At 40.0% G+C, this 24,132-nt stretch overlaps 3 protein-coding genes across 4 annotated transcripts in view; 1 reads left to right on the top strand and 2 right to left on the bottom strand.

Annotated features, from left to right (window-relative positions):
* The window catches only part of ankrd12 (ankyrin repeat domain 12), a 46,425-nt gene extending 42,195 nt beyond the window's left edge, over window positions 1-4,230 (bottom strand). For both annotated transcript variants that reach the window (XM_080441172.1, XM_080441173.1), the window contains exon 1: window positions 4,024-4,230. The gene's annotated coding sequence lies outside the window, so the exon portion shown is untranslated. The remainder of the gene's footprint in view (window positions 1-4,023) is intronic.
* A 2,117-nt stretch (window positions 4,231-6,347) lies between these two features.
* On the bottom strand, window positions 6,348-12,111 carry ndufv2 (NADH:ubiquinone oxidoreductase core subunit V2). Its single transcript, XM_080439250.1, has 8 exons — window positions 11,992-12,111; window positions 10,794-10,856; window positions 9,484-9,546; window positions 9,213-9,329; window positions 8,211-8,379; window positions 7,633-7,742; window positions 6,948-7,024; window positions 6,348-6,537 (listed from the first exon to the last, which is right to left on the bottom strand). The coding sequence occupies exons 1-8, from the start codon at window positions 12,031-12,033 to the stop codon at window positions 6,444-6,446; spliced, it is 735 nt and encodes a 244-aa protein (XP_080295376.1). The 5' UTR covers window positions 12,034-12,111; the 3' UTR covers window positions 6,348-6,443.
* A 1,437-nt stretch (window positions 12,112-13,548) lies between these two features.
* Window positions 13,549-24,132, top strand: part of acss2l (acyl-CoA synthetase short chain family member 2 like) — a 29,648-nt gene continuing 19,064 nt past the window's right edge. The window contains 9 exon segments of the mRNA XM_080441165.1: window positions 13,549-13,856; window positions 14,130-14,325; window positions 17,150-17,241; window positions 17,515-17,618; window positions 19,345-19,417; window positions 20,107-20,182; window positions 21,401-21,485; window positions 21,985-22,122; window positions 22,609-22,779. Coding sequence (XP_080297291.1) covers window positions 13,724-13,856; window positions 14,130-14,325; window positions 17,150-17,241; window positions 17,515-17,618; window positions 19,345-19,417; window positions 20,107-20,182; window positions 21,401-21,485; window positions 21,985-22,122; window positions 22,609-22,779 — 1,068 coding nt within the window. The 5' untranslated portion in view covers window positions 13,549-13,723.

Genomic DNA, 24,132 nt, shown 5'->3' with positions numbered 1-24,132 from the left:
TTAATTTGTACACTGTCTGAGTTCAATTAACACTGAGGAGGATGTTACCATGTACTCAGTCATGTTTGTTAAGTGCCCCGTCTTAGAGCTGCTATGCTTTGTAAACACCTTATTTTTGTATATTAAGCAGCACACTTGTAAAGGTGTAATGCACTGCAGAAGGATTTGTTTTGTTTTTGAGGACTTGATATTTTACAATAAAAAGGTAAAAAGGTTAGGCCTATATACCATGGGATTTATTTATTTTGGATTACAAAATGTTTATGTTAAGACATTTACTGTATAGTGATGGAATGATTATATGCACATCACATGAAACACTAAATAAAAGTGTTTGTAATATAGTAATATAGAAAATTGTGAACCATTGAGATGCATCATACAATCGAATGGTTAACAGGTGAATTATAATTGAATCGTGAGGCCTATCAAGATTCACACCTATTATTTCATTTAGACCTACAATTTGTATTTAATGGAGCTTGCATCTATAATCTAATCTGGATGATATTTATCCATATTATATTGACAGCTGTTGTCAGAAAATGTGTTGCCGATGGCCAGATAGAAATTCGAATGACCCCCCTGCCAGCACTTACATTGAGGAATTGTTCTTCCTCCATTAACTCTTTAACCATCCCACCTGTCGATTTAACATCTGCGGTTCTGTAGAGATGGTACACGTTGCTGAAATCCCCCCCCCCAAAGTCTCTCAGTAGCATTTACACCTGGACTTTTTATGCACGTAAATGGAATCAATTTGCTATCTGATCAGCAAAGACATTAAATGCCAGGTGTACAATAACCACAGCAGCCTAAGAGATTATGGTCAATGGAAAATGTCTATAAACTATGTCTTGTGCCTGGCTTGATGACATGCCTTCCGAACATCAGAGTGAAACCTCTGCATCACACCGATAGCCAAGAAGACAAACAGCTGGTAATCATCACGAAAAACAGGAAGATACCTCGTCTACAGTGCACAGTGATTCGCAAGCTGCATTGTGACTTTGTTACTTTTATGGTTTCCCTAGCCAACTAGATTTGGTAGAGTAAAAGAACCACCAAACCCTTGCTGTGTGAGAAAAGAAGATGCTTGAGTTGAACGATTTGCTAGCATTTAACTGGTTGTTCTTGTTAATATCTATTTCTGGAGGTAGCTGGCTGCCCTGAGCCCTCCATTATCTATCTTCTAAGCCAGAACACATTTTATAATTAAATGTAAGGTTCATATTCAAATTGCTTTAGGCTAGTTTGACATTTGATATTGATTTTGGTAAGATTTCTGATGTGACTGCAGGCTTCATTACAAAGTACCATTGAATATGGCATTTTTTACATCGCGGCTAGTCAGCTACCCATTTATAACTGCCGGTTTTCTGACAAATATTGACCTTTTATGTTGCAAAACAGTAGTATATCCAGAAAAGCCACATCTGATCCATTTGACTGACACTTGTTTGGAAATAACCATAGTCCCTAGCTTCACCACTGACCTACATGTAACTTCATGTGTGCAACTGTTGTAAAGCATACATATGACATTACACAAACATCAAGACAGCTGTATCACAGGGTTACTGGGTTTAACTCAATCTATGGCTTTAATACGAAAGGCCATACATCTCAAATAACGCACATTGTGTATGCTATACCAAGATGTCAAGAGGGCAGATTGACTTCATTCATATATATAGTGTATACACACACATTATATAAATATCTAGGTGTATTTGCGTGACAATACAGCAGCAGCAGACAGGGAGAATGCTAGATTACTTAATTTGTCTTGGTAACAATCGTAGCCATTCACTAAAAGTATGGCCTTTTAAACTGAGTTTGTAAAAAAAACGGTTTGTGCAAAATCTTAAAAGATTAAGCTTTCAGTGTCTTGTGATAGCAGGACTGAGTTCTTGCTAGGTCATTTTGCCCACCCAACTAACCACTGGCATCTGTTTTCTGCTGGTCAGTGGACTGGTTAGTTAGTTATTCTAAATGTCACTTTATTACAAGATCCTGACAAAAGTAGATGTTAGAAGATCAACCAACATGTAGTCAATCACTGTCACATTTCTCTCCCTGTATCCAACTGTAAATTGCACAATGACTTAGGGTACATTATGCATGTTCTCGTATTTTTAAATATATCCTCCTCAGTCAAAAGCCAGATCCATAGCTTTAACCTGACAGACAACAGTTCTTTGCATCTGCCTTCAACAACACATTTCAGATACCGTTACTAAAACCTCAGTCTCTTGCTGCCTGTAGATTTAACATTTGTTCCTCTCCAAAACAACTATATGGACAGATTTATTTATGCTCTCTTTCCTGCACCATTAGTGGCAGTAAAAGCTGCAGCATTTGACGTTAATGTAAAAGGTTTACAATACCATTTCAAATGTAGCTATAGTGTGTATAGTTTCAATGTACAGATTACAGGTTTTTTGATATCATACGGTTTAGACCGATGATAGGTTCTTGGTTTACTTATGATCCTAGATTACCATTTCTATGTATTTGATGTACTACCTCGTGTTTTCCTTGCTTATTGTAAAGTCACTCTGGATTAAGAGTGCCTAAATTGTAAAATGTAACCGTATATATAAGTGTTAACAAAATCTTGGCTTTTAAAAAAACAAACATATATATTCCTTGATCTAATAAGCTGTAATATATACCAGAACATATAATGTTTTGTCAAATTGAAAGCTTTCCATATATACAAATACAACAGTGCATAAGAAGGCAGAGGTATTGTTGCAGGTTCTGTTGACATTAATTTAAAAGGTTTACAATACCATTTCAAATGTAACAGATATAAAACGTTAACAAAATCTTGGCTTTTAAAATATATATATGTATATATATTCCTTCATCTAATCCTTCATCTAATAATCTGTAATATATAACTGAAATTAGAATGTTTGTATCAAAATGAAAGCTTCCTATGTGAACAACAGTAGTGCATAAGGCAGAGGAGGTGTTGCAGGTTCTGGTTGCATGGTGGTTGCATGGTTGTGCAGACAGAGAGGACGGCCATGTAAAACAGAGTGCTTTTGTATCGAGCAGCAGCAAAGCAACACACCCCCCTCTAAAACCCTCGCGCTATGGTGTCACACGAGCTACGGTTCGCAGGCGCACGAGATCCCATTTATTCAAGCCAAAACTGGTTCATTTGCTGTGGAGGACTTTGCATGTTTTCAGCCGAATCAAAACGGGTTATTTATTGTCCACGTAACAGACATTTTGAGGCGTGAAAACAAACGGTAATATTTCGTTTTAAAGAAAGAAAACACCCACCAGCACAAGCACAACATGTAAATGACGTTTTAAAAAAACGCAGCTCCTTCTGGCAGACGAGACGAGTGTCTCATGTTGTCAAACAACGTCAAATAAAAACGAGGTGAAACGTTTTAGTACCCTAAATTTAACAGGAGAACAGCAAGACCCCCCGTTCAAACAAAAGCCCCAATGCAATGCAGCCCCCTTCTCTCTCCCACTGCCCTTACAACGTTCCCCCCTCCTCCTCCCCCCCAGCAGCCTACAGCTAGCTCCAAGCTAGCAGGAGAACCCAGAGTCGGACTGGACCAGACTGTTCATTTAACTCCCGACGACTAAGGTACAAATGTGACCAGATGGACCCCCGGGTGGGGAGGGGGGTCCATCTGGTCACATTTGCACCCTCTCGGAGTTATACACGGATTAATTAGCAACTGTGTAATAACTGTGTAATGTGTAATAACGCACGTGGCACACAGAAGTATAATACCACAACCCCTACGCAACAACAACATAACACATAACATTCCATTTACGTCAAAGTTAGCACACACACACACACACACACACACACACAGCCAGGCTAGCTACATTCGCTAGCTTCCTCCTGCCTTGCACTAAGCTAGCCGCCGGATGCTAACTGGGATTTTTCTTCTCCTCTCCCCCCCTACTAAGCTACAGCTAGCTTCTCTATGATATCCAAATATATAGCAAAACCTTAATGAATATTTTTAAAAAGCTTACCTTTAATTTGACCTATACGAGGTTCCCGCCAAGTCATTCGGATGCAGGCTGTTATAAGTAGTGAATATTGCGCAATATATAAATATGGAGCGTTTTTTTTTAGGGTTTATGGTGTTGCTAAAATGTTGAGACGTTTCTAACCGTAGCCTACGGCTGTGTGACGTCTGTTCGCTGCTGCTTTGAAAACATCGCTCCGACGTTGCTTCGCTCTGTCGTCTCTCTCCTCCTAATAGAAAAGCCCCAGCAGCAGCAAAACAGCGCGAGCGGCGCTCCCATTGGCCGGTCGCAGGTCACGCGGTCCTGCCTCTGACGAGTGACGATGAAGCCCACGTCCAAAAAAAAAGACTCGGGCAACCGATTCGCATTTTGTACGTTTGCGTATCCGCTCTGGAGCGGATGCGGAAACGGCCGGTGTAAGTGCGTGTATGTGCATTAATAATAATGATAATAATATACATCAAATGTATATAGCACTTTTAAAGTACCCAAAGTCGCTTTACAACAAAACAAAACAAAATAAACAACTTAATCAGGAGAAAAATAGGGGGGAATTGCCGGATACAGTAGGGCGGGCTCTAGACCGGATCCAAGCACCGAATGGCAAACAAAAACCCCAGGCTTTCCGTGACGTGCGAGGTTTTAGCCCCCACACACCGACCGAGCTTAATATAAGGTCTACGTCTCCACCAGGATGGACATGTTGTTGTGTATGTGTCAAAAAAACAACCATTTAAATCCTCCTTTAGATCTCAGTCTAGTGTGGTGTAACTTCACCTCCGTCGTCGAGAACACTTTACGATTCTATAATAGCTGACAGGATGGTGTCTTATAATCATCTGATGGTGAGTATTTAAGTCAGTTTGTGGCTGGAAGAGACACGTTATGAAGCAGCAGCAGGGCAGTAAATGGACACTTGACGTCAGTGGTGTGAAGTAACTAAGTACATTTACTCAAGTACTGTACTAATAAGTAGAAGTAGAATGTTGAGGTATTTTTTTTTACTTTACAGGACTATTTACTTTTATTTACTCCACTACAATTATTTGAAAACGTAAGCTACTAGATTTGGATTAATATTACAAAACATTAAACCACTTCAGCTTTATATACATTTCGGCCATTTGAAAATAGCCGATCTACAAGCTCACAACACGTCGCATTGTGAGCTACTATTTTCTTAATATTTTCATCCATTTTATACATTTGAAAACTTGTGAAATGGGACATTCTGCATAATTAAGACAAGAGTACTTTCTACTTTTGGTACTTTAAGTACATTTTGATACCAATACTTTTGTACTTTTACTCAAGTACATTTTGAATTCCGGACTTTTACTTGTAACAAGGTATTTCTATATTGCAGTATTGATACTTTTACATAAGTAAAAACAATTGTACTTTTTCCACCACTGGTACTTGACGTCATCTTTTCCGCTGCTCCGCTGCGGTCAGTGTTGGGAAGTCTGGGAACGTTCTGGAACTGAGGGGACATAATATAATAGAGGAAAGACGACGGGCTCCTTGCACTATTAACGTCTATATATATTTTATTACCTATATATAAACGGCCCAGGTTAAAACAAAAAATCACCAGTGTTTCGTGAATTCATTGCGTCGGCCAGTTTTTGAATTGTTGCGCAGTGACATTTACATCATGGAGTAGGGCTTGACGCACATGCGCAGTGGTGCATGATATTATGTTGCAGAACCAGCTTGAAATCACAGTTGTAAATGGCAGTGGGGGAGGGGCACCGGCTAGACATGAATGAGCCACCATGCAGGGTGGACTTGGAAATGACAGGAGCAGTTGTGGTACAGGGCTGTCATTGAAATGGTATTGAGAATTTAAATGCCCAGACACTCTGCCTCTGTTTCAGACTGCAATATAATTATATAAATGTGCGTGCGGTAGGTGCATACGCTGTGTAGGTGGTTCATGACTTCTGCATTCCAGATTCTGGACCACTCACTGTGTATAGTCTATTCCAGAAACATCTCCATTGCTCCAACTGCTGTACTGTCTTTGGCGCCTGAATTTCCCCAGCCAGGATCAACAAAGGTCTCATCTAATCTTATATTTCTTGGTCAAATTTGTATAGACACAATGTGCATTACTGTGTAATTAATTCAACCTTTATTTAGAATTCTCTGGGAGATCATTTACAATGATGCCGAGATTACGCATATAATAACATAAGAAAGACAATATACAGGTCAATCAATCAATCAATCAATCAGGTAACCTCTTTGTATTGTAATGATATCTTCCATCATGGCCTCACCACCACTGTCTTATGTATAAAGTGACACACTGACACCTAGAGCACAGGTAAATGAACATTTTATTTACACATTTTGCTTGACTTGACAAACATTTATGGGAAGGGTTCGCTTCTTAAATACGCTAATTCGGCATGAGTTTACAGGTCTGCTCTCACACCAAAACCTGGTCCTGGTGGGGGTTCAATCAGACTAGTCAAGCCACCTGCAGGCTCACAGGAGAAACGGCCATTCCTGAAAGAAACAAACAAATTGTAAAGTATTTAGAAATATTCATCGCAAACACTTATTAGAAAAACTAATCTTGGCAGTATAGCTTAACATTAAATAATTGCTATTGCAAAACCAGTAAATAATATACTAAATCTGGACAGAGATTTGTTCGACATTATATTTGCGTAATGTATCTGATGTTCTTATCCATAGTAGTGAATACAACAAGTCAAACAGCAGAATAACCACCAATTAGTATATTACCTGCCTCTGACACAACAGATGGTAAATAGAGCATAGAAAATAGTCAGACTGATGGTACAACAACATTACTAAAATTGATCATGTTACGGCTGTTTTATAACGAAAAAGAAAGAAACATACAAGATGAGAAGTGCTAGGACTTCAATGAAATCCGAATGTTTACGCACCTAGGGCCTGGTAATGGCACCCTGCCTGCTATGAGGTCATCAATGATTTCGTCCATGTCCTTAGGAGTAAGATCCTCCTGAAAACAAGTAAGAAGTAGGATCTTTTAGTTTTTGTCCTAATTACTACTGAACATCTTATGAATTGGCATTCTCATCATATTGGAAATCAATGCCAAGACAGGAATTATTGTGTGAATGTTGTGCAGAACATTTTGTGTTGCCTGCAACTGTGCAAATGTAACACCAGGCCAATTTACTGTTTTCTTTAGTCAAACTAGAGCCAGGTAAACTCAAAACATTTGTGCATGGAAATGTTGGTCTTTGCATCTCTCTGACTTTCTCATCATCATTTGGATCACTGGATCCGTGCTCTGGGATTTACGGGTACACAAAGCAAGACTGCCAAATTGGAAGTTGAATAATCTTTTCTAAATGAAAAAAAGAAAGAAAGGTTTCCATTCATTGTGAATTAGCTTGCTAACTATGAGCCAACATATCTCGTGCAAAAAGGGTGATTAGGCAGATGGACTTTCACATACTGTACGTATGTGTGTATACACATTCGAGGGGCAAACTCTGCAGACATGTGCCTCAGAAGGCATTTTGAACTAAATTAATTTAGTTGAATTATCATGTTCAGTCAAGAAGACTGCCTGTGGGGAGTAGTCAAGCACCGTGTACTCACATAATAGTCGTCATTGATCTGAACCATTGGAGCGTTCACACAAGCACCCAGGCATTCCACTTCTATTAGAGTGAACATCTTGTCTGGTGTGGTCTCCCCAACCTTGATACCTGTGGAAAAACAATTAACACACACTGTGCGTTTAGCCCGATCTATTCCTGACAACCTGGCAGATAGGGTTACTGAAACAAACAATATTGGTGACACAGACAGAGTGGGTTGACATTACACAGCTGTAATACAACACCTGAATCATAACAAAAGTATAACCTCACTGTTCAGCTGATTAAAAGTTCATGCAATATTGGTTGACTTCATAGACGTTACACAGATTGAGGCGTCACTCATCCCGCCAGTAACATTCTCCTGGCTTTCATCCAGATTTGCACTTCAGCTTGTTTGCTTAGACCTAACTGAACCGGAGTGCTCACTGTTGTTTGACTAGCAGTGACAACTGTATATTTACATGTTTGTTCCACCAACCACTGTTTACATTGAATATACATACTACAAAGTCTCTGTTTTCATGAATGTTTTTCTCTACATTACTGGGGTGAACTGGTTCGTCACTCTCTTACCCAGTTTGCTTTGGATGGCCTCCAGTATGCTGTCCGAGTTGCAGAGCATGCACGGTGTTGTTGTGCAGATCTGAATAAAGTATTTCCCCACCGGCGCACGCAAGTACATGGTATAGAATGTTGCTACCTCGTACACTCTCATTGGGGCAATTTCCAGCACCTCTGCAACCTGAGGGACACACAGTAGTAATTTACTTAAGTGTGTATAGATATAAAGTGTGTGTGTGCAATCATTGCTATAGACTAAAGAGATTTCAGTTTAACAGGGATCTTCCCATGATCTCTCTAGCTCTTTAGTAAATAGAAAATAAATCTTCAGGTCAGGATACCAATTTGGTCCAATCAGGAGAGAGGACTCATACAGGATAAACAAGTGAAATTGGAAGTGATGAAACAAAAACAATGAGTAGACAAAATTAGAACACAATACATTTGAAATGGATAGAAGTGATCTTTGTGGGGATCTCTCTTCTGATTGGATTAAATTGGTATCTAAACCTGGAAATGTATTTTCCGAGGAGAGACCTGTGTTACTGATCAAACACTCTAGCAATGATTACTATCACAATACATAGAGCTTTAATGTTTTAATTCAATTTACAAAACATACCACATATACCACCTTTAAGTCAAGACAAGCAACTCATGTCCACAGAGAAAGCAACACATAGATAAGCTCTGAACATAATGTTATATGCAAGAGGTGCCTTCTTTAATAAATCTGTATATTAGCTTCTTTGAGAGGCCAAAAATATGTTTCATGACAGGATTTATCAGCATGCATTATTTGGAAAATACAATGTATACATTACACAGTAATCTAGTTTGGGCAAACTGGACTAAAGAAAATGTATAAAAGCCATCACTGGTTATAAAATGCCAATAATAATATGCCCAAAATATGGACGCCAGGTTTTAAGTGAAGAATCAAAGTGAAGCCAGTCACAGAATAAAAATATTTCTACCATCCAACAGTGAAATAAGGGGCCTTATGTACTGTACCCTGTTCATGGCCGAGACGGGGAGCCATCCATGCTGCCTCTGGGCCAAATCCAACACAGGGAGGGTGGCTGCTTGCTTGTGTCCGTCTGGGTAATTTGCAATGATTGCGTCGATGCGCTAACAGAGAGGATGTCAAAATAGTGTGGACTGAGAACCTCAAGTTCACTTTTCATTTGAAAACAATCACATTTCACCTTTGTATTTCAACACTTTATGCCAATTTACAATGTAATAAAGATATAAAGATATTTGTAACGCCTCTGATGCCTACCTTTATGTTCTCCTCTGTGAATTCAAAAGGAGTGTCTGCATTGTTGTCAGCTGTGTCCCTGTGCTAAAAACAAAACAAAAACAAAGAGCAGTTTGTTTTTCAGTCTGACAGTCAAACCTTTGTCATTTGAACGCAGATATTTGTCATTCTACATATCATACCTCCCACATAGGGCAATACCTATATGTAGGATACATGGTACAAATAAAGGGAGTCAAAGCAGGTTCCTACAAATGAGGAATACATCACCACAACCAACATATATTTCTGTGTGGATAACTCTGGTAGCGTAGCATTGGGCCAGTGTTATCCGTGTTAACCTTATTTTTTGAAGAACAGAACACAGTATTATAAATATATACAATATATATTATTTTGTTCTAATTATCAAATAGGCTGACAACTAAACGTAACTAATGTACTCCAGTCACTTTATCTCATATTGTGAAGATATCTGTAGACATTCCATCAGGAAATACCACCCTAGAACCTAGACGTTTGTTTACAAAGATCCCGGTTTGGTCTACAGTCAGAATGATGAATAGTTTTTTTTTTAATGTTTATGTATAGACCTTCATTTTACAATGATGTTCTAGTGCATCAGGGTTATGAGAGACATGTAGTTAACTATGGAATAACTCCCATATGTAAGACCACAGGGGAGACCGCCTACCAAACCATAAACAGCAACCTCACCAGATAGCACACACATACATGAGGTTGTTTGTCTCTGTACATACTGCCCCCTTGTGAGCAGCAAAGATCACTTGTGTTCTCTTCAATAATATATAACCTTAAAAATGCATGGCCTTCATGATGAAAATAAATTACAAGAGAAAGGTTACTTCCCACCACTAATGCAAATGTAGATTGATGACAGCATTCTGCCATACAATGTTTTTATTTCCCCCCCTACCAGGGAATTAACAAGTCATCGCACTAGTATCAAGGGTCTGTAACCATGACATCTTCCCATTACATAGGCTTTCCACATGCGATGTTTTTGTTTTGTTGTCTGAAAATATATTTCAGAAGGGCAACGTCACAGCTGGCTCTGAAGACAAACATCTGGCGTACACATCTGGCAACTGTTGTCCACTACATTTGTGCAGGATTTGTATGTGAATGAAGTAATATTATGGTTGCCAAAACACTGTTTCTTCCCAAATTAAGCTAAAGATAACGGTAGCACCATGACAACATAATTATGTCATAAGTTTCTCCTTCATAGAAGCCTGTCTTCAATTGCATAATAATAATAATAGATAATTTGAGGTCACACACATAGGATGTATGAGATTCAAACTTACCACAAAGATGCCTCCAGCTCCAGCACGAGCTGCAGATTGATGCAAACTCCTGACTTGTCTGGCCTGTGGACATGGAGGACAAAATTAATATTAAATATTCCATTCTATAACGAACAGAGAATAGAAAATGAATTATTCCCACAATAATAAATATACAATACTTCTACCTTCCTATCTGCATCAAACTGCAGCTCATTTCCATGAATTTATTTTGGAGATGGTCAGATGGACAACATTATCACTTTTTATTTTAAATCTTTATACAATACATACCACCCATGCCTAAACATCCTAGTAGTCATCAAATGATGCCACCCCTGCATCTGAGATGGTCAATACTTTTTTAATGTTATAGATATCTAAATATGAAAGAAGTAGAGCAGCACATACCATTATTATTGCAAAAGCTGCAGGCATTTCGTTTGTCCAAATGTTAGTTTAAATATAACACTATTGCAATGTATGGGAGGAACAGTATATTTGACGTACATTACCCCAGAACAATAAAATGTAAATATAAAACCACAGCATTGGTCATCAGTGGGAAATCACAAAACAGATATTCCCACAATATATTAGACTAAATGAAAAAGTAGGTTAACTCATATTACAACTGCAACAACAAATAAATAAAGTGAATCACATTGTAATATTATGTGATTATGTAGACAGTTTGCAGTTAATTTTTCAAATATAATAAAAATGAACAAATAAAAATTAAGTATACCCTAAAATGGCTACTGTACATGTTAATGAGGTAACATTAATATTTCATATTTGTGTTGCTTGCCACATAGTTACAACACGGTGTTAAACCTACTTCAATTATATAAATGATATTAACTGCACTCATGAAAGAGACAAACACACACACTGTTTACATCATCCCATTATTAGCTAGCCAAGCTAATGTCAGTGAGCCTGTTATTTAAGTCAATTAGGCAATAGGACATGATAACGTTAATTCTCAATATGCTGTGCTCCTATAACCATCATTGTCTAAGTTATTGATATTAATGTCCATGTTTAAAGCAGTAAAACACTCAGTAACGTTAGCTGTAGCAGACATAGCCTTGGCCTTCACAGACAGCTTGCCCTTGTGAAGGTGTCATAACACTAGACTGTTCATATAATGTTAGTAATGTTAATATCCATGGTGATATAAGTGTTTCAATGAAGTAGAACATCACATTCATACCGTTCGCGACACAGCAGACCGAACAATGGAGGATAAAAACATCTTGAAGAGAGTTTTAGTCCCGATGTGTTCTATCAACAGCGACCAGAGGAACTGTCTGCAATGGCCGACAGAATCAGTGTCGTTCTTCTCGATTGAGAGGGTCTGACAAAATACGTAACGTTTCTCAACTCAATCGATCACAGATTACAATATGGCATCGATCGAGTGAAGATGACAGTTATGGAAGCATAAAAAGCATATTATAACTCTATGATAAAAAGCCTACGTACATATGTGGCCGGTAAAAAAAATATAATATTTTTTTTCTTAAATTATATAACTGGAAAAGTTAGTTTGTATCGCAATTGTATTATTACTTATTATTACTTTACTGGAGTATCTTGATTATCATAAAAATAAAAACATACATTAACCACTTCAGCCCTATACTTTGGCTATTTGAAAATAGCCAATTATTATTTTTATTTTTTAAAGAAACATACATTAACCAAAATTGTGGGGCGTTGTGAGCTTGTAGATCTGCTATTTTGAAAAGATTTTTACACATTTTAAAACCTATATTTTGATGCCAATACTTATGTACTGAAGTAAATTCTGAATACCAGATTTTTACTTGTAGCAGAGTATTTCTACATTGCTACATTTACTTAAGTTACAAATGTGAGTACCTCTTCCACCACTTTGAACACAGTGATTACAAAAAGAAAGGGGAAAAAAACTACATTAATGTAGACATTTATATTTTCTTACAGTTCAGTGTGATACTATGCTGTTAAATTCCAAGTATGACCCAAGGAACTTGATCCCGGGCCGGTAATGAAGCCTTTATAATCATGTTGCAGCATTGTGCATTGCATTGATGCATTGTGTGTCTGGTTCCACTGCCAATACCACCTGCTTTGAACATTACAATGCTCAGGGGAGAAAAAGTATATAACTATATTAATTTAAATATTTATATTTTCTTATAGTTCAGTGTGATATTGTGCAGTTAAGTTTAACACAGACCACAGTAAAAGTATTTCTTACAAGGAACAATTAGAAAATATCTAGGCCTACTTTCAGGTAAATATATAAGCAAGCATATAATAATAATAATAATAATAATAATAATAATAATAATAATAATAATAATAATAATAATAATAATAAAACCGAAAGACTTAAAACAAGGACAGTCTATAGTCTTGGTCTCTGTTCAAAAAACTATTAATTAAATCATTTTCATGTGTCCATTTGTACTCAGTGTTGTTTCGGGAAGAGCCCCCCCCCCCCCCCGCCCCAGTGTGTCTGAATCCTAGCATTCATCCTGCACTCCTGCAGTCAGACAGCCAGCCAGTCAGTTCTCCTCTACATCCATGGTCCTCCCCCATAGCATAATGCCACCAACAGACCAGCGACAGGGCAGCCAATGAAAAAGTGGGAGTGCCGAACCGTGTGATGCGATTGGCTGGCCTGGCACTAAGCAGACTGGGGAAGAGAGGGCTTAGGGGCGGGTCCTGTTGGTGGTACTGATACTGAACTGTTGTGCTTCAATACCAGAGGCCTTGTAGTGTTCTTACCTGCTGGCCCCCAGGAGAATAGTCTGATCAGCAGTGCAGTGGCTACGGATTAACCCATTTTCTCTCTCTCTCTCTCTCTCTCTCTCTCTCTCTCTCTCGCTCCCTCTCTCACTCTCTTTCATCCTCCAATGCTATTATAGGCCGGGCCTGCATCTATAGCCACAACAATGGTTGTTCCTGGATCCCAGCATATACAGGACACTATGTACTACCCTCCTCTTGACTTGAAGAGGGATGCTCATGTGCCTGATTTCAACTCCTATTTAACACTTTACAGGAAGTCCCTGGACGATCCTGAAGGTAGGTCAATATGAGTTTGGAGTGGTTGTACTTAAAACCATTTACCCGCAGTTCATCATCTCTGTCACTGTCATGACTGTCATGACTGTCATCTCCCCCTTTCTCTTTCCTCTTTCTTTCTTTCTCTCTCTCTCTCTGACTGCCTCTACAGTGTGCCTCCATATCTGCCTCAGTTTCTCTGTCTGACATAATGTGTAAAGCCCTGCTTTCTGCAATGCTAGAATATAATATGCAAATTCTTTGCCAATTTTTAATAACGTCACTCTCTTTCAGCTTTCTGGAAAGAGGTTGCTGATGACTTCTTTTGGAAGAAGCCCGCAACAGGACCAATGCTGCAGTACAACTTTGACATGACAAAAGGGGACGTTTTCGTGAAGTGCATGGAGGGCGCCAAAACCAACATGTGCTACAATGTCCTTGATAGAAATGTGAGGGAGAAGAATCTTGGTGACCAGGTTGCATATTACTGGTAAGCGACAACATTTACACAGGATAAAAAAAGAACATCCTCATCTGAAAGACTACCCGGGGTTATGTCACTTGTCCAAAAGTCCTGTTGGAATCCAAAAGGAGAACTCCGCCAGGACTGTTTCCAAAATTCTTAGAATGAATTAGAATTTTGGCTAAGGTAGATACCTTTATTGAACCCGCGGGGGAAATTCAGGCGCCAGAGACGAATATCCTATTATTTAATAGTACATAACACAATAACATAATCTTTGTAATATAATATTGTCCTATTATTAATAGAATAATTAGAGTCTGATCCAATGACCCAAATAAAGTCTTACAGTCTCCCTGTGTCTATTTACAGGAACACTCTGACGAGGACCTTAAAGGACCTTAAAGGAGTTTAATTACAGTTTAAAAATACTTTTATCCTCAATTGGATTCATTGAATTCATATTCCTTTTAGGACCTTTTTTGACCAAGGTTGTGACAATAAAGCCACACATCCTAAGCCAGCCACGATATAAGGCTGTACTTGTTATAGGGTTTCATTTCATATTAGGTGCAAATATTTACCCTGTAAATTAACCTGTCGACTCAGCAAACAAGGAATTGTTGTCCGCCAGGCGCCAGCTTGGAAGTGCCAGAAGTACAGTCAGTGATACTGGGCTACTTTGTAAGACCGGCCACTATGCACATAAGTTACATTACAGTGTTTGAATTCCACTCTGGCACTCTATGTGATGGCTTTGTGAACTGTCTGTCATGTTGGTTTCATGCCACTACATGCCATTCACGTTATAATCTGATCTGACGGAACTGTGACAAAGCAACAGGGCTAACATGTGGTCTGGTCACACCTCTTCAATAAAGCCCAAGTCTTATCAACGTCCCGTTCTAAGGACTTCACAAGTGATGGGATGTCTCTCCACTGGGGCCGTACTCTAGACCAGTGGTTCTCAACCTTTTCAGGCCGCGTCTCCCCAAAATAATCATATTTGAACTGGGGAACCCCCAAAATAATCATATTTGAACTGGGGACCCTCCAAAATAATCATATTTGAACTGGGGAACCCCCAAAATAATCATATTTGAACTGGGGACCCCCCACTCTGACAAGCAATTGGAATTGTAGGCATTTAGGAGTTTAGTTTGACTTGGTTTCACAGATAAATATTGTGAAAATATCGTTGCGAGGCGTTGTGAGCTTGTAGATTGGCTATTTTCAAAATGTTTGCCTCTTGCTTATATTATTTGACAATTTGGCCAATGTTTGACCAGTTTTTATAGTATAGTTTGTTGATTACTTTTGATGCAGTAATGGCCTTTTTCATTTCATTTTTTTGGGGCGGTATTACCTTAAATTGTCACTTTACTGTCATCTGGAGACCCCCCCAAAATCATGTGGGGACCCTTCTGGGGGTCCCGACCCACAGGTTGAGAACCACTGGTCTAGACCACGGGATACCTTTGGCTGGCTGAGAATTGAATTAACCCTTTCGTAGTTTTTTGTGTCCTTATGAAGTGTACTTAGAAATAAAGATGGATTAAAAACGAGGTAGATAAAACATCTATGGTTTCATCAAGTAGCCTGTGGTTAATATTGCACAATTTTAACACTTATAACCATTACATTTTCACTGGAGAGAATGGTGCCTGCCCACTTTGAGACACTTAATGTTAAATGTCAGCTACAATGTGTTTATCAGTGTATTGCATGTCATGGTGAGTGAGGTGATTTAGTCAGAAAGTGCAGCTCTCTTCAGTGGTTGCCATGAGACTACCGGGCTGTGCTCGTAGAGGTAGAATATTAACCTAAATTAGGTGGTGCATTATTCACAGGAACAATGGTTTGATACTGTGATTGAGGAAACATTGTATTTATTTGAAATCACTCCGAGGTTTCCTTTTTGAATAGTAACAGCATTGTATGCCTCAAAGTTATATCGTATCTTTAATGGCCGAAAGTAATAGATAAGACACTGTGACACACTTTATATTGTACCTGGCTTGCTGTTAGCGGTTTGAGTCATATGTCTGCTGGATTTTGGCCAAGATCATTCCCAATCTCTTTTCTGGCTACTTGCAGAATTTCAACATTTATATCGAGTCAGTCCACATGTTACTCACAGTTTCATCACTGTTATCAATTTGTTTCACCATTTCTGTTCTGGCGATAAGGTCGATGTTAAGTTGTTGCGGTTCTCTGGCGTCTGTCCCACAACAGAGGCGAGCGCTGTGCAGGCATGCTGCTGCCCTGGCCGGTGCCCACTGGCTCTGTGCTACAGTACATTGTGCTACATTAATTGTTCAAGCCTTGAAACACATCCAAACCCAATATTTGACCAGTCAGCAATGGTAACATGTTATCTCCTGTATGAACTCACACTGTTCAGTCTAGAGGTTCATGCTGTGACGCTATTAAATAGTTTATCTCCAATTCAAAGGTGATCCACCAATATTGATCAATTTGGCTTGTTTACAAAGTCGTAGGCTTGAGCTCGGCCCTGGCCTCCCTAGTAGGCTGGTGAGGGGAATGTAGTGCCCAGGATCACTTAGAAAATTGGCACCGGGTGAAAAATAAGGGTTACAAAATCGTGGGATAATTTTTTTTATAAAAAAAACAAAGTCGTAGTTATATTTCCAATAATTGGGAGAGGGGGGCTATAAAACAAAAAAAAGGACAGGGTTTTTCCCTAAATATTAAAACTCTCCATCTGGTTGACAATCAAGACAATTTTATTGCGGCCAACTACTATATAGCGTATCACAGACCAACGTGAGAACTGTTAACCACATTTCTAATTATTATTGTCTTTATTGCTGGTTTGTTGTTTTCCCAGGGAGGGGAACTCACCCGATCACCACATGGCTATCACATACAGTCAGCTGCTCAGCCAGGTGTGCAGGTGTGCTAATGTTCTCAAAAAGATGGGTAAGAAACTTAACTCTACATCTGCCATAGACCTGTCTACATTTTCAGTGACATCATCATGGTATCGTTAATATAGCTGTAATGTAATGACTGATACACATGCTGTATCATGTGTCTCACGAGCCCCTGTGGACTATACAGAGTGCATGTTATTGAAATCAAGTATGATACAATACATTTGTGCTTATTTTGAAACAAAACTCCTACCCAATTCCATGGATAGTGTAACAGTCATTACTCAGACCCTCGCACGCTCTCTGTCTTCTACTAAAGGTGTGAAAAAGGGAGACCGGGTGGCCATCTACCTTCCCATGATTCCAGAGCTTGTTTACACAATGCTGGCCTGTGCCCGGATAGGAGCTGTTCACTCCATTGTGGTAAGTTGTGTGACAATACGTCCCTTCTCCACAGCTCATTTTTTAGCTCGAGTTTAGCCGTACAGCTTTTTGCCTATAATGACGTGCCCAAAATAGGGATGTCAAGGTTAATTAAGAGGCAATATTCAGCCCCGGATTAAACATGAATTTGGAAGTCATCATTTGGGTTTTAAAAGCTGCTTGGTTTACGAGGCAGGAGGGCTTCACCGCATCAGGTCTATTCAAAGTGGCAGATTAGTTGTCAGAAAAGTTGTGTGACATTGACTTTCAAACGGCCTTCACTTCACACTGTCTCCTCCGGCCTTCTATCAGTGTGAAGGAAAACATTCCATCATTCAACCTTATTCATTGAAATGATAACAGACAAGTTAACCTTGTTCCCAGTTTTATGTCCATCACACGAGGAGATAAAGCCTGGAAAAGAACTACTGGCAAAAGTGTCTAACCAAGGCTACATGTCGTCAGGAAACTCCCTGTAGTGCTGTCACCCCATAATGACATCATCATTATCATCATCATCTGTTTAAAGTCCACTTTCCAGGCACCGCTGGGTTGGACTGGATTTTCACTATGGCTTTCTTCCACCGGGAACGGTCCATGGCCATCTCATGATCGATGCAGAGTGCTTTTGTGTCAGCCAACACGGTCGTCTGCATCTAGCCTCATGTCACCCATAATGGCAGAAAAGGACATTATTTTACCAAAAATCTATTATTTTATAAAAAATCGATTATTATGTATAATCCCTCAAGTCGACTAGTTTGATTAACTGTTGCACCCCTAATCAGCAGGGTTTGTTGATGTGACCCCATTTCCCCAGGAAAAACATTTGTTTAAAGGTGTCATTCCATGTTAGTCTAGTCTGCTCTGGTCCGGTGCTCAGCTGTTCAGTCTGTGAACAGCAGCGTTCGCAACACCTGTCCTGCACACCAGCAGATTGGTCTCGTTGGCCTCGTCTCGCCAAGAGTTGAAATATGGGTCAAATGTTTACTGTCACATCGTGAAGGGATCACACAGTAAGAATAATTCTGCCGCCCAGCCAAAGCTATTTTAACCATTTAGCCATTCAACCTTTCATATCCATGTAGAGGTTAGTGTTGCTGTTAAAATACTCCCTGGCTGCTCTTGGGATTTCTTTCAAGTGCGCCGGGGTATATTTTTTGACAGGATTATATATAAACGACCTCATCTCGCCTTGGTCATTGTTGTGGGTTTTTCTATCCTAGAATCTTTTAGTATACAAATGTCAGTTAGACTTGCGGGGATTGTTGGGATGAGGCCAGCCTCCCTAATTCAGTTCTAAGGTGTCCATATTGCTACTGATAGAAAGTGGTTTTGTCATACAATTATAATCTAAATAAAAAGCACTTAACGTTGCAGTGACATTTGCAGAGTCCAGAGTCCCCTGATCAATTGATTTGTAGTGCTGTCATCAACTCTGTGAACTATTAACTTTAGCCAGGACACAAGTGCGTTTCAGGAAAGGTTGCCAACTGGCAATGAAATAATAAGGCCATCCAACTGGCTGCCTCTATACAAAAAAGGTTACATAACCGCCAATGAAATTATTTTCCCATACAGTTTGGCTAATCCTTCCTTTCAACATTCTATAAAGATCCAAACATGCCTCTTCTCTCTCTCCCTCTCTCTCTCTCTCTCTCTCTCTCTCTCTCTCTCTCTCTCTCTCTCTCTCTCTCTCTCTCTCTCTCTCTCTCTCTCTCTCCAGTTTGCAGGCTTCTCTTCAGAGTCTCTGTGTGAGAGGATTGTAGACGCTCAGTGCAGCCTCCTGGTGACAGCAGGTTCAGTACAATGCAACATTATGGCTAACATTACATAACGTGGCTCCCCTAATGGGCTCCCCTAACGAGAAAAGTGGCCTTTTAACCACTTGAACCCTAATCTACCGAATGGGTTCCCAGATTGCTTAATGAACCCCAACAACCCCTTCTGGGGGGAACATGCGCCAGAAATAGCCGATCTACAAGCTCTATTCTTGGCAAAGCGATTTGGTGTAGACGCCTCGCAGCACGAGGCGTTGTGAGCTTGTAGATCTGCTATTTTCGGCGAATGTTCCCCTCAGAATAGGGATGCCAGGGGAAAGTGGTACGAAAAAAAGTTACTATCGCACAAAGATGTGGTGGCCCCCCTGTAGTAACTCTGAGGAACCCCCTAGGGGTCCCAGACCCCCTGTTGAAGACCCATGGTCTCTAGAGGGTTTGAGTGGTTAACCACTGAGCATCCAAGCATGACGGCATCCGGGTCTAATGGTTTGTTACCATTATGGGGGTTACCTTGTTCTGGTAGTAAATATGACCACCGCCAGTGTCAGAGTGTAAACAGACCCTCTCCACTAATCATGCCTCATCATGCAATCATGACAACTGACTTTCTGTTTTTATCCTCCCTCTCACTCTATCTCTGTCTAACTCTCTCTCTCTCTCTCTCTATCACTCTATCTCTGTCTGTCTATGTGTCTCGTATTTTACAGACGGTGTATACAGAGGAGAGAAGCTGATTAATCTTAAACATATTGCAGACGAGGCTCTGGAAAAATGTCGTGAAAGGTGGGTCCCTGTTTACAGCTCAAACAGAAGCTCCTATTGACACTTGCCACTGGAAATGGGACCAAGCCCAAGCTGTATTAGTTGCAGACACGCAAACACAGACGCACGTACATGCTTACTGACACACACGCGCGCACTTGCACACACACATGCGCACGCACACACACACGCACACACGCACGCACGCACACACACGCGCGCACACGCGGATGCACACACACACACACACACACACACACACACACACACACACACACGCACACCTAAGACCCCTATCAGCTGTTATTGGGGGTTGTTGGGGAAACATAGTGCCAGGTTGCCGGGCAACATGGAGCGTTATGACTCATCAGGGAAGCATGGTGACTGCGTAGAACAGCATGTATGGCTACCTGGGAAGCAGAGATGTGCAGTCATTGTTTTTCTACACACAAAGTAACATCCACAGCTTTTACTGAAACACTTAGACCCTATATACTTAATTTACCGATGTGTCCTAAGGGTCTATACTTGTAAACATCTATTTGCCGAAAACAGACAATCTAGAATGCAACGCATTGTGAGCTTGTAGACAAATATTTGCCTATTTTTGCCGAATGTTCACATGCCCAGAATCGGAACACTAGAGTTAATTATTATTTTGACAGTACATTGTTTTTAGACTGATGCTATGTTCATGGCTTACCTGCGATCCTAGTTTACTGAGGCACTACACTGTCTCTCTGCATTTGATGTATGTGATTACCTTGCTTATTGTACGTCGCTCTGGATAAGAGCGTCTGCTAAATGCCTAAATTGTAAATTGGGTCGTGTGGTTAATGAATATTAACACAGCAGGTTTGAACCACTTCCAGCCCAGCGTCCCTATTTTCACAACATCCTGCTCGTAGACCGGCTGTTTTTTGCTATTCATTGCATGACAAAGTATGTACTGTAGGCCTTACAGTAAGTGGTTGACGTGCAATAATAAAAGGCTGTGCTGCTAATGGTTATCTGCAATAAAACATGAGGAGGGAACCGTTGAGAGGTTAACGGCGAGGTTCATTAATTCAAAAATAATTAGCTATTTGAAATGCCTTTTCCGTCAATCCGCTGTGCTTGAAAAACCCATTTGATTATAATTTGTAAATTTTGGCAAAGCTCAAAGTGGCCACGAAATGCTTTTGGGGAGGATTTTGTCTTGTGCTTGGCTTTACGAGCCTCTTCATGTCGTCCCAACAGAGGCCCAGTGAGTGTCACCAGATGCCTGGTCGTCAAGCACCAGGCTCTCAGGACAAAGAGTGGAGCTGCTTGTAACAAACTGCAGGTGGGCACTTTAAATGAAGACGGTTGCAGGCTCGGTGCCCCCTTCATTCTGTTGGAGTCGCAACCTAATTATTTTAACCCCCATTTAAACCTTATACTTGGTTGACCGGAGACCCTCAGGGCTCTACTATGATAGTGGCTTTTCTGTTTTCTATCTACATTCAATATCTTCGCTGAAAATAGCCAATCCACAGGCTCACAATGCGTCGCAAGCGCAACACATTGTGAGCCTGTAGATCTCCTATTTTCTGCGAAAGTCTCCCCACACAATATGGATGCTGGGGTTTAAGTGGTTGAACTTTGTCATATCACTGTTTCGCTCGTTGAAAATAAAGTCACTTCGGGGAAAAAGTGGATGTGTTCAAAGGGCTTCCTGTTGTTTGTCTATACTCTACAACAGTATCAACTTATGGTCATGAAACATGAAAACTAAAAAAATATGAAAACGAATCGACGATAGTGAGTGACACTGTGTTGCGGTGGTGTGTGTGTGTGTTCAGACCCCATGGGACTCAGAGTGTGACGTGTGGTGGGATGAAGCCATCACAGGTGTTTCTGATGAGTGTGAGCCGGAGTGGATGGACTCAGAAGACCCTCTGTTCATCCTCTACACCAGCGGCTCCACTGGCAAGCCTAAGGTACAGTAGGCCGTAGACCAGTGCACTTGGTTTGAGGTACAGTTTCGCACCTTATTACAGGAAGCCAACGCAATGGAAATGTACCATATCGTTGCTGACGGGTAGAAACCTTGTATGTCCGAGAGTTACTTGTGTACAATGGAAAAAAATAACCTGTGTTCCAATAGAATGGTTTCATAAACAGTCATATTTATAAAACCCACATACACACTTAACCACTTTCATTTTCACTTTCAACCTTTTATAACAAATGAGCCTGTAGATCGGCTATTTTCGCTACTTATGTACGACAAAGTAGGGCATTAATTCCCGGGGAAAAAAACGTGAATAAATATGGAGATGCAGGCTTTTTAATTTAACTCTTAAGAGACTTTAAATGGGACCAAAAAAAGCTTCCTAATGAACCCGTAAGGTCTCAACACTCTTAGAAGTACAAATGGGTGAGTAATGCGTGTGTGCGTGTCTTTTTTTGTGTGCTGTACACAGGGTGTTCTCCATACTGTGGCCGGGTACCTGCTTTACACATCGCTGACCTTCAAGTATGTGTTTGACCATCACCATGACGACGTGTACTGGTGCACGGCTGACATCGGCTGGATCACGGGCCACTCCTACATCACCTACGGCCCCCTGGCCAATGGAGCCACCAGCGTCCTGGTGAGTACTGTAGATAAATCTGTCATCTTTATTGTCAAATCACAGGTGTAAAACCGTTTTTGTGCAAGCTCCATTGGTTTTTTGTTGTTTCCAGAAAGAGAAAGAGAAAAAAGAACAGGGGGGAGGGGGCAAGGGGGAAAAGAAAAAAAAAAAAAAAAAAAGTATCTACATATTTACAACATTAGCATATCAATCCGTAACAGTATGTACATAAGACAGACATAAGGTGTATGAGCATAGCAGTTGGTGTATACTCTTCATGATGTAGACATAATCACAATCTATGTAAAGCGCTTTGGATAAAAGTGCTATATAAATGCACCATTTACCATTTATCATTTACATACTGTAACTGCTGTGCTGCCTCTGGGCGACTGAATTTCCCCCGTAGGGAAAAATAAAGGTATCTTATCTATTAAGGTGCAAGAAGAAAAACGAGTTGTACATGAAATTGTACTAATGTATGTTGTACATTAAAAACAGCATGATTCTCTCTTCAATAGAGGTCACGTTATGTGCTATCATCGGAATTTGTCAGTGGAACTGTCCGTGTTCTTGCAAGCCTGATCAATGTTTTTATCCATTTCGTTTTTTGTGTTTTGTTTTAACAACATCAGCCCTGGTGTCCCTATTTTGGGCAAATGTTCAGAAATGTTTTTATTTTATTTATATATTGCTAAAATAGCAGATGTTACACTCTGAGTTTGTAGATCTGCTATTTTCGCTAATTTGTGCATTATGCTGCCACTGAATAAAAATAAAAGCACCTGCACACGGTCTACCCTTGCTCAATAAAGAGACTTGTTTATTAAATGCATTTAATAAACAAAGTCTCTTTATTGAGCAAGCGTAGACAGTGCTTTTATTTTCATTCAGTGTACGCTTATGCTCCACCAACCAACGCACCTGTCATCGTCAAACCTCAGTCAGGCGAGCGAAAGCTTTTGATTACCTGCTCATTATGCTGAAAAATGGTGCTCATTACAATGTGGGCTTGCTGTCTACTGTACCTTATTATACCGTAACCCTCTACACAGTACCAACGGGTGGATGTTTTCTCTATAAACCTGCAAATGTTAGTGCCATTTAAGTCAGAGCAAATGCATACATTATATTTTGTGTCGCGTGTGTGTGTGTGTGTGTGTGTGTGTGTGTGTGTGTGGGTGTTGTGTGTGTTTGTGTTTGTATTACTATACCTGTGAGGACCAAATGTCCCCAGAACAAGTATAGTAGAACCATTTTCCTGGTCCTCACAATAGAAATGGTTATTTTATGGTTAAAAAAGATTTTTAGGGTTAGGATTAGACATTTAAAGGTTAGGTTTAGGGGTTGGGGTTAGAGTTTTGCCTATTT

Source organism: Gymnoscopelus braueri, assembly GCF_963280865.1.
Source record: "Gymnoscopelus braueri genome assembly, chromosome: 10".
NCBI lineage: Eukaryota > Metazoa > Chordata > Actinopteri > Myctophiformes > Myctophidae > Gymnoscopelus > Gymnoscopelus braueri.
The sequence above is the reverse complement of the archived record's forward strand: the minus strand, read 5'-3'. Positions and strand labels throughout refer to the sequence as shown.

What these genes read in the sequence shown, in the direction of transcription:
- ndufv2 (XM_080439250.1), bottom strand. Translation starts at nt 12,033, where the DNA reads ATGTTTTTATCCTCCATTGTTCGGTCTGCTGTGTCGCGAACG. An exon ending in AGATCAATGACGACTATTAT is followed by an intron (nt 7,025 to 7,632) that starts GTGAGTACACGG and finishes ACTTGTTTTCAG; the next exon opens with GAGGATCTTACTCCTAAGGA. An exon ending in GTGCCATTACCAGGCCCTAG is followed by an intron (nt 6,538 to 6,947) that starts GTGCGTAAACAT and finishes TGTTTCTTTCAG; the next exon opens with GAATGGCCGTTTCTCCTGTG.